The sequence below is a fragment of the Microtus ochrogaster genome, chromosome 21 (assembly GCF_000317375.1).
Source record: "Microtus ochrogaster isolate Prairie Vole_2 chromosome 21, MicOch1.0, whole genome shotgun sequence".
In the NCBI taxonomy this organism is placed as follows: Eukaryota; Metazoa; Chordata; class Mammalia; order Rodentia; family Cricetidae; genus Microtus; species Microtus ochrogaster.
The window spans coordinates 38,979,891-38,990,578 of record NC_022022.1 but is presented as its reverse complement, the minus strand read 5'-3'; the positions used below and the strand labels follow the sequence as shown (position 1 = coordinate 38,990,578).

At 37.7% G+C, this 10,688-nt stretch overlaps 1 protein-coding gene across 1 annotated transcript in view; it reads right to left on the bottom strand.

Moving 5' to 3' along the window:
- Col24a1 (collagen type XXIV alpha 1 chain) overlaps nucleotides 1-10,688 on the bottom strand; it is a 249,016-nt gene that overhangs the window by 95,024 nt on the left and 143,304 nt on the right. Inside the window, exons 29-32 of the mRNA XM_026783871.1 lie at nucleotides 9,490-9,543; nucleotides 9,229-9,273; nucleotides 9,062-9,106; nucleotides 4,552-4,605 (exon numbers count right to left, since the gene is read on the bottom strand). Coding sequence (XP_026639672.1) covers nucleotides 4,552-4,605; nucleotides 9,062-9,106; nucleotides 9,229-9,273; nucleotides 9,490-9,543 — 198 coding nt within the window. The remainder of the gene's footprint in view (nucleotides 1-4,551; nucleotides 4,606-9,061; nucleotides 9,107-9,228; nucleotides 9,274-9,489; nucleotides 9,544-10,688) is intronic.

Sequence of the window (10,688 nt, the reverse complement as noted above, 5' to 3'; positions counted from 1 at the left end):
TAATTTATGTTACAAATTCCCTTTTAGTCTTGAAGTTTTTAGGCTGCATTTTCACTTAGTTAGTTAGTTAGTTAGTTAGTTAGTTAGTTAGTTAGTTAAGATGTTTGAAAGTTTTCTTCTGAGTTTTATTTTGTCATTATTGCTGTTATTTGTGTGTGTGTGTGTGTGTGTGTGTGTGTGTATGTTTATGTGTGTTTATGGATATGTGTGCACCACAGTGTGCTTGCAGAGGCTAACGAACAATGAGGAGTTGGTTCTGTCATTGTCCTGTGGGTTCCATGGGCTGAACTAAGGTCATGAGGCTTGGCCCCTTGCCCTCTTTACCTGCTGAGCCATGTTGTTGGAGTGAGATTTCCTCTTTTAACTTCTATGTTATTTAGAAGTACATTTTAAATATCCTGAAATTGAGATTTTTCAGCATGTCTCTTTTTTTAATTTTTAACTTAATTTTGCTATGATCTGTGAGCAGGATCACAATATGTTTATTCTTTGAAATTCGTTAAGATGTATATTTTAGCTCACAATATGGTCAATATTGGGGAATGTTTTATGTGAGATTCAAAAGAATGCATATTATGTTGTTGAATGAAGGTTTGGTTTTTCTCTTGGTATCTACGGAAATTTACTTTACTTATAGAAAATGTCCTGGTTCCTGGACATTTGCATTAAATTTACAATAGACCTTGTCCCTACACTCATTTGCCAACACAGAGTTAACCAAAGGCTAAAGAGGACTAGAATGACCAAAAAATGGAATCAAAGGAAGATGGGCACTAAACCTTTCTTGAAGGGTTAGCTAGTATGTTGGGTTTGTGTGTCAGGTGGTCTTTGTCTCAACATAGTCAACATTTCTGTCACAGCTTGGAAACCATCACCCACAGTATGGCCACTGTTTAGAGGCAGTTGATTTATAAGCAGAGACTGTTGTGCCAGCTTCATTTCTTTCGGTCTGTGTGTGTGTGCACTTAGCAATGTCTGGGTGTTGCGTGTTTCCTGTGACTGTCTGCCTCCCCTCACTTTACCATGACAGTGACTTGGAAGCTCTCAGGCCTCCTTAGCTCTTTGTTTCTGATTTTTTCAGCCCATCTATAAAGGTGGTCTATAAAACCCATCTTTCATGCTCAGTTACTTGGAACATTTTATATTCTGCAGAATAAAACGTTCCCTTCTATAGAATAAAAAGAACACCAACTGAGACCAACTGAAGCCCAATTCTCTTAATTCTTTTTACTATTTATTCACTGACTGTGTATGCATGGTGTGGGGGTGCACTAGCCACCAAGCACAGATGGACGTCAGAGGGTAGAATACAGGACTAGTTTCTCTCTCTCTCCTTCCACCATGTGGCCTGGGGATCAGACTCAGGTGGCCAAGCTTAGCTGCCAGCTAACGCTGCTTTATCACCAAGTCATCTCGCTGGTCCAAACATGTCTCTTGAAAGACGTTTTCTTTTCTCTCTTTTCTACTATCTTCATGGAACGGTATGTATGTCTCCAAACAATGGTGCCTTTGTTTGTATGGGTGCAGGCCTACATGTATGTATGTGAACCACATGCATGTCTGGTACTGTTGGAGATTGGAAGAGGCATAGGATGCCCTGGAGTTGCAGTTACAGGTGATGGAGGGCCACCATGTGATTTTTGGGAAACAGACTTGGGTCCTCTCCGAGAGCAGCAAGTGCTCATGAGCTCTGAGCCATCTCTTCAGCCTCAGCTCTCATATTAATAACTTTAGTGAATTCCTCTGATCTGAATCCCACAGCCAACGTAACATTTCTCAAAGGCATCGCAAACTCATCACTCAATTTGTAGTCTTCAGTTCTCCAACCCAAATGGTTCATTGCTTTCTTGCTTCAATAAATGATTTTTAATGCAAGAAGCCAGACACCCAGGAATCATACTTCAAAACAGGCTCTGTATCTCCTACTGCTTTTAACATATTTGGAATCTTTCCCCTCTTTCCATTTCTTTCTTGCCTGCTTATCATAGACTGTTGGCTGCATCTTATCTGGATCTTGGCTCTTGACTCCTTCTACTACGTGGTTTGATAAGATTTATAAGACAATAATCTCATCATTGCTCCTTCTCCCTGGTGCCGTCCATTTATTCTTAAGCTAACTGTACAAATCCCTTGGAATGGGCTCACAGGACTCTGTGTGTGGTCAGCAGGTCCCTTTCTCTTTTTGTGTTGTAACTGCTTTCTGTCCAATGGTCTGCAACTGTTTCCTCATTTTGGCCTCAAATAACTATTACTCTCCCTTCATATCACATGGCTCTGCTCACGGAAGCTTTCTTGAGCCTCTAGATTATGACAGCTTATTTATCATTGATTCTCTAGATCTGAACTCCTACATAGTTTTCTTTATCTCTTCTGCCCTATAATTCAATCCAGCACAGACAGAAGACATTCTTTAAAAATGTCTATAATGAACATGTACAGACTTTATACTGTAGCAATTATTTACATGTTTATATTTTATTGGGTGTTATAAATATCCCAGAGACGAAAGTACATATGAGGAAATAGGTGACAAGAAGACATTATTTCATTTTCTACGAGGGTTTTGAGAATCCACAGACTGTCTCTGAGCAGTGCCCTGAACTGCTTCCCCAGGGATATTGAGTTCTGGCTGTGCTCTCTGGTATTTATCTCAATTTATAATTATCGATATGCATATGCAATCATTTAATTAATACCTTCTTCTATTACTAGACTGGAAACTTCATGCTTACTGTTAAACACCAAGAGCAGATTATTTTTATTTTTTTTCCCTTTCCATGGTTTTCAAGACAGGGTTTCTTTGTGTATCTCTATTTGTCCTGGAACACACTCTGTAGACCGGGCTGACCTCGAAATCACAAAGATCTGCCTGCCTCTGTCTCCCTAAGTGCTGGGACTGAAAGCGTGTGCCACCACTGCCTGGCAAGAGTAGATTCTTAATAACTATTTGTTCACTGAATCAAAGAACGGTGACCTATTTAATAGACATGCTTGCCTTACAATGAAGAAAAAGTTTTAATTTTGGCTATAGAAAGATTATAGATCTTATTATATTATTGTCAAAATATAAAATACATTTATTTTTGTGCCATTCTCTATTTTGTTCATTTCTATAATGAACTAGTATTTCAAATATGTGACACATGCATCATAAATTGTTTTATATTTTATTTGCCAGTTCCATGACACTGTGACCTTCACATTGACATTTAAAGTGCCATGAAGTCATTTTGTTAACAAATCTTTCCTTGTATAAATTTTAAGTAACAATTCTTTCCTTACATAAATCATAAGATTTTGGGCTCCACTGTGACCATGGCTCGATTGACACGCTTACCTAATAAAATCCCGTCAGTCTTCATTCCGATTCCATAGAGCAATGCTACTTACGATGTCAATGATATCTTTGGGCATGGTCTTTGTTTATTGAGTTTAACAAACACACATTGGGCAAATGAACTATTTGGGCATCGCATCAGGAAAGGAGATGAAAGGGTAAAAGAAATAGTCCCCAGCTTCAAGGAGTCTATGGAGTGTTCAGATAGTTCAGGAAGCAGAGTAAAGAAGGACTGTAGTATTTCAGGTCAAATAAATGTTAGTGATGGGACAGCACATGAAACAGAGAGCAAATCAAAGGTTTAGTTATAGGAAATCAACGCCACATCTTAGATATTTATCAGGCAAGAATTATGCATATTGTAAACCCTTACTGTTCGGTGAGCTTATGTCGTAGTCAAAGGGTGAACCTTTTATTCTTGGGTAACTTTTTCCACTTGTTCCTATCCAAATTAATTACACAAAGACCACCTGTAGACCTTTGTGTTACCTGGTGATAAGATCAGTCCGGTGGCTGAAAAGGCTTCATTGTATTATGGATCTCAGAAACACGTTACAGCATCTTACATCTGCATGACTACCCTGAAGAATGATGTCATTGGTAATAAAGCCTAAGCTGCAAGAAAGGAGCTGCTCTCAGTCCTTCCTTTGCACAATGCTCTTTCCATGGAAACTCCACAACTGAAGCATACCTACGCTTTTTGCATGTGTTTTTCTATTGTTGATGTAGGAGCGTTTCTGTCTTATTTTTATATTTGGGCCAATCAGATACAGAGACTGGCTTCACTACAGGGCCTTCATTATGGAGCCGGTGACTGTGTGTGTGGAAATGCGACAGTCATAAGAACAGCAGGCCAGCTAGACAAAGCATTCCTGAGAGTCACTAAGACAGTTTCCTTTTTTCAAAAGCACAAATAAGGCCCTTTTAATAGTCACAGAGAAAAGTACCAAATTTGACTGCATGAAGTCATAAACACAGTGATGACAACACACACACACACACACACACACACATATATATATATACACGCATATATGTGTTTATCTGTATCCTGCAGAGTGGATACAGTAAAACATCCATTCTGTAGGGTCTGTCTTTTCTAAGGTCAACACTGTTTCTAAAGCAGGCCACTCACAGCACTGCGGACTAACAGTCATGGAAAGTAGATGTACCTCATAAAAAAGCCACAATTAGAAGAGCAAAAATCAACTTACTGCTTCTCCGGCAGGCCCCCTGTCTCCCGGGCTGCCAGGGAGCCCTTGTGAGCCCTGGACAAACAAAAGAGAAACTTGTAGAAGAGATGGCATCTGAAAACTAGTTTTAGCTAGTTTACACACCTTGCCTTTGCCTGTAGGTTCTTTTCTATGTAATCCTTAATTTTCCCTTTTTTATCATAAAATATATATAAGGTTTACCATAACCACAGAATATAATTATTTAGCATTAAGTAGATCCACAATGTTTATCAACCGTTCCTAGCATCCATCTTCAGAACCTTTTTATCCTTCCATCCTCCCAGTTAAATCTTGCTAACAACTCATTTATTCCTATTGTCTCTTTCCCGGTTCCTTGTGACTAGTTTTGTCTTCGAATTTGGCTGTCTAGGTAATTTTTGTAAGTGAGACCATATGATAACTGTTCTTCTGTGTCTGGTTTATTTAATGGGTAGAACGGCTTCAGGGTTCCTCCTTGTAGCATGGGTCAAAACACCTCTATTAGAGTCGAATGGTATTTCTATGGATGCATAAACCACCTTTTGTTTCTTCATCTGTCAGGGAACACTAAGGTCACTCCATCTTTTGACTATTGTGGACTTGCTACTGTGAACATGGGTATGCAGTATCTGAGCCATGGCTTTCCATCACTTTGGGCATGTGCCAGAAGTGCAACTGATGGGTTATATTTTAGTTCTGCCTAAGAGGACATAAAACTGTTTTTTTTTAATTTTAAATTTTCATTTATTTATTCATTTATTTCTTTATTGTGGCTAAAGCTCCATTTCAGTTCTGAAAATCATATGTTCTTCTTTCACTTCAGGCTCCTAAATCAATACAAAGGCCTTGCTCTGTGCATTCTGCCAACTGAAACGTGTGATGGAAATTCAGTTTTCTTTGTTTCAAGCGTGTTTGGATACAGAACCAATGTAGTATTTCCATTAATGGGGATTCTGCATCAAGGTTGTTTCACAGAACAAGAATACAATTTTCATGTTCACAATTTTTATTGAGGATTAAGAGGAAAAGCTTGGTTTAAGGCTTTTCAGATGTTATTAATGACATATGACTTTATAGCAGAAATCGCTCCTCCATGACTTCAACTCAGTAATCATGAGAACAAATGACCACGAGAATAACAAAGACTATTGTGGTTATTTATTGGGCGTTTGTACTAAGTATGCAATAATAACCACAGTTCTTATAATCACAAAAGATTGATTTTTCAAAATTTGTTTTTATTATCATTACTTTTACTACTAGTAGTGGCAGTAGTGTGTGTCTGTATGTCTGTGTGTGTAACATTAATGTGCAGGTGCTGGTGGAGACCAGAAGAGGGCACTGGATCCATGGGAGCTGAAATTACAGGAGGTTGTAAGCTATCCTATGTGGATGCTGGTAATAAAACTCAGATCCTATGGAAGAGCAGGAATTGCTCACAACCCATGACTTTATTTTTAAATGTTGATAAACTGAGGTTCAAAAAGGTGGGATAATTTATAAAATGTTAAATCAGGCACTATGTGACAGAACCAGTATTTGACCAACAACATGTCTGACTCAGGAGCCATAACAACAGGGACACATGAGGATTCTCCCCTGAAGACCCCCCTCTCTCCCAATAATGGCCTCTTTATGGTGAAGGATTAAATCTAGAGCTTTAAATCCAATGATAACTACCTTTAAGATTAATAGTAAAATAAAAACATTTCACAAATCAAAACTAGAATAAATCACCATTAGAATATTTTCCTAAAAGAAATGTAAAAGACATTTTCTAGGCTCTAAGAAAATGGCAGCATTTAGACATTCAAACCTTCAGGAAGGAAAGAAGATCATTGGAAATTGTAAATGAGAAGATGGTCAGAAAGCCTATCTCCTCATACCAACTCTCATGTATATCACCAATTTATATTAAAGCAAATGAAATTTTATTAGTATCCAGACAAAAGCTTTGTTTACAATGAGGAATTCATAATACCCATGGATGTAATACATAAAATAACCACAGTATAAAGACATGCTAATAAATTGTTCTATATGACAGTACGTTTCTATGCATATATTGTGTAACATAATGGGTTTTTTCTGGCATTTTATAGAAAAAGTTTGTTGATCATTACCTAGAATAACTACTTATATTAATAATGAGTATGAATTAAAAGTCAATAGTAAGATATAATTTTTAAGATAGAAGACATTGAACAAAACAAAGAAAAACAAAGCACAAAATAGACCTAAGTCTGGTCATAACAATTAGACTAAAGAGAAGTGGGCCAAATACTGTAATTAAAGGGCAGAGATTATCAGAATAAAATACAAGATCTAACTAGAAGATGTTCAAGTTGAATATCAAGATGCATATGGGTTATAATAAAATTGGTGATAAGAACACATACGGTAAATGGCAAGCTTATGAAAAACTAGAAAGAGTGATGTTCATATCAAATTAGGCTATTTTCAAAACAGTATTACCCAGAAAGCAATAATCAAAATTGAACAAAATTATAGTAGAATTTCAAACTACATGAAGGAAAATTAGAAAGAATTAAAGGGAAAATCAGAGACATACAAGACTAGAGATTTTTCCACACCTATTTATGGATTGATAAATGTTTTCATTAAAAACTCAGTAATGTATGAAATGTTACAATTTTTATGATTTAGACAATCAAAAATAGCCACCCAGGCTCCATGATCCCACAGAACCATTGGCCTTTCTCTCTGATTTTGACTTTTGGGACAGACCTACAGGCGGATGGGAACAGTGATGGTTCATAGACAAATACACCCTTCCCAGTTTTCAGAGTTATTAGGGTACTACATATTGTTGGGGTCACTTAGTATTTGCTGGTACCATCTTGACAGTTTGGGTTCTTGGGGGTGGGGGTAGATCAGTGATAGATCATGTACTCAGACCCTGGATCAATCTCTACCACAAAGAAAAAGAAAAAGAAGGGAGACGAAGGATGGGGAAGGAAGGAGAGAGAGGAGGAGGAGTAAGAGCAGGGCAATTTAGGGCAAGATTCTGCTACAGATCTTCTGAGTCTCTTCATCTCACAGGTGAAGAAAATAAACGCTAAACAGCCAACCTATTAAGCCAAGGTTGTGCTGTTTTTAGGAGCATGCAAGAAAGGTTGTCTGATCTCTAATGTATCCTTGTGTTATAGAGTATTGCCTACTTTTGACAGTATCTAAAGGACTAGAGACTGAAAGATCATATGAATCTTTGGGGCTTATTTAGCTTTTCTAATGAAACATTCCCTGCTTTTCTACAATTCCAGTTCAACTAAGTCAGTGGAGGCAAAGATATCACAGACCTCCACAGCTACTATAAGCTCATTGTTTTCTTCTCATAGCTGTGATGTCTGTTGAGGTAGCTTTACCCTTCCAGGAGCCTACGGGCTGTGTGTGCTGTAAGACAGTTGTAAATTAATCCTAGGTACCATTCACAGGGTTAAGGAAATATACCATTTGTCTAAGCTGGAAATGCATATAAAGTTCTAAGAAAGTTTGACAATATACAGTAATTCTATTTCAGGGCACCTCATATTTTTTAAATTAAAGGAATGGACTTGAGCTCAGTCTTGCCTGCAATATAGTAAAGTGGTCAAAAATCTACAGATGTGTGTCATTCACACAGAAAGGATTATAAACCCCAACCCGATGAGTACGAAGACACAGGGATATTCTTTTGGAATGCCTCCAGTTAATGACAAGAGGCCAAACACAGCTCTTTTTCAGAACCTTCATTTATTTTTCTCCCTTTTCAATCTCCGGTATTTTAGAATGGATCATTGTCAAATACATCACTATTATGGAAAACAACAGGCAGGGGGCAGCAGATTCCAAATAGGAAGAGGCAAAGTTGTCACCTGTGACAACCACCACTAGCTGAACCGCATTATGTCCTGGCCTTTTCTGACTCCTCAGCTATAATCCATTTAAGTTATCAGATTTTTTTAAATTTAAGCCATAATATACATTCATATGAAAAATCAAAGAGTCATTAACATTACGATTCAGAATGAAAGCAATTAAAATACTTAACACAGTTGTGTGCTAATTTCTGTAACTATTACGTGTATATGTTTACATATGCATTTTTCAATATTTCTCTCCTCTTTCATGATGACAGTTACAGAAATGATTGATTCTCAGGGGAAAAGCTGTGTAATTCTGGTAAGATGTTAGAAGGCAGCGAAATAAACTAACGTATTTATAAAATACTGGAAACTCTTGAAGCAGTATAACAAGAAAGCAAGATGTGTGTGGCTCTACACTCCAACGGACAAAACAGCACTCAAGATGACTAAGAAGGAAACTCGGTGAGAGGTCATAGAAGCTTCTCGTCTTCTCCATTACGCCCTGCTGCAGTTATGCGTCTTACCATTTCATTTCCAAAGGAGTTTCAGAGAAATATTTGTCACGATCAAAATGCAGTACAAGTGACAATGATCACATTGGCTCAAAGATTAATGACAGTGACACATCAAAGGCAATAACTTACTGGGTTTCCTTGAACTCCCCTCTCGCCTGGGCTTCCAGTCTTGCCCTACACATGGAGGAAAAATTCTTAGGTCACATAGCTCTTTCTCAGAGTAGCACAAGAAAAAATGTAAAAGGTAGGGAGTTGAAAAAACATTCATACTTAAGGAGAAATGGTTTATTACTCACGGAAAGACCCTGAGGCCCTCTTTTGCCTTGATTTCCTTTTTCACCCTAACAGAATATCAATGTGAGATGGATTGGTCAGAATTTGAGTCATGGTCTTACATATAGTACCACACAGAAATAAAGGCATCATAAAATATGTAGCTCATTATTAAAAACTATGACTGGTATGCAGCAAAAATTATGCACACCATTATTTAGATATACAGGTCATAATTGTTTTGCAAAATATAACTGCACACGAAATGGAGAATCAGCAAGCACCTTGGCACCATGTCCTCCTTGATCCCCTGGAAGGCCATCTTGTCCTCTGGGTCCCTACAGGTAGAAGAAAATAACCCATTTTCAGTTGAAATATTCTTTTTAAAATATTAATCAAGTTCATGATTTAAAGATTTTATGCCATATAGCAGCTTAGATGAGAACAAGACTATCTACAAGAGTTGCTGGGATTTCTATAACCTAAGGTTTGCTCATTGTGTTTATTTTTTTATTTCTCAGTAGTCCTCTGGGATTTATTCTTAAAATGATACTGGGTTGTTTGCCTTAACCGTCTCCTGGAGTTCCATTATTGTGGAATTGCAATTCTCTCTTTGCATCTTTAGAAAACGAACATTCAGGACACTGCCTCGCCACTGTGGCTCTCTATGCTTCAGGTAAGAGTGAGCTAATGGTCTAAAGGCATAGCCTGACAGCCTTTAGACACATCCTGGTGGTAGACACATCCCGCTGGCTAATGCACACTCTCGATCGGACTCCTAAGACAAAATAAACTTTAGGACAAGGCCCCAAAGAATTAGATACACACTGTTATAACAGGTACAAAACCCAGCATGATATTAAAAACCTAACAGCTTGAAAGTGTCTCATGGGTCTCTCGTGAGTATGTTCTGGGTGAAAGCATGCTACAGGAAAAAAATACCCAGACTTTCCCCTATGCCATTAAGAATGCCAAAGCTGGCCACGGAGAGCCGGGAGAGGGTTCGTTAAGGCCAGAGTGAGAATTGAGTACTTCAACTCCATTAAAGAAAAGCACATTTCATATTTGAAATGTAGGTAAGCGTATTAAACAGTTATCCAGGCTCATGAGTGATGCATTAGGCGTTGGGCCTGCTATTTCATACCAATATTAAAATTAAAAGGAGAAACCACAGTCAACTAAAACGTTATCATATATTAATACTTCATTTACTTAGGAAGACTTTTTGTTGTTGTTGTTGTTGCTTTTTAATTTCTTTTTTTTTAGGATGTAATAGAATCATCAATTATATTTTTAGAGGATTTTACAATGCTTTTACAGTTCAATCTTTTCTTTCACATTTGAGCTATTTTTCTTTTTTTTTAATTTATTTATTTATTGAGGGTTTCTGCCTCCTCCCCGCCACCGCCTCCCATTTCCCTCCCCCTCCCCCGATTAAGTCCTTCTCCCTCATCAGCTTGAAGAGCCATCAGGGTTCCCTGAC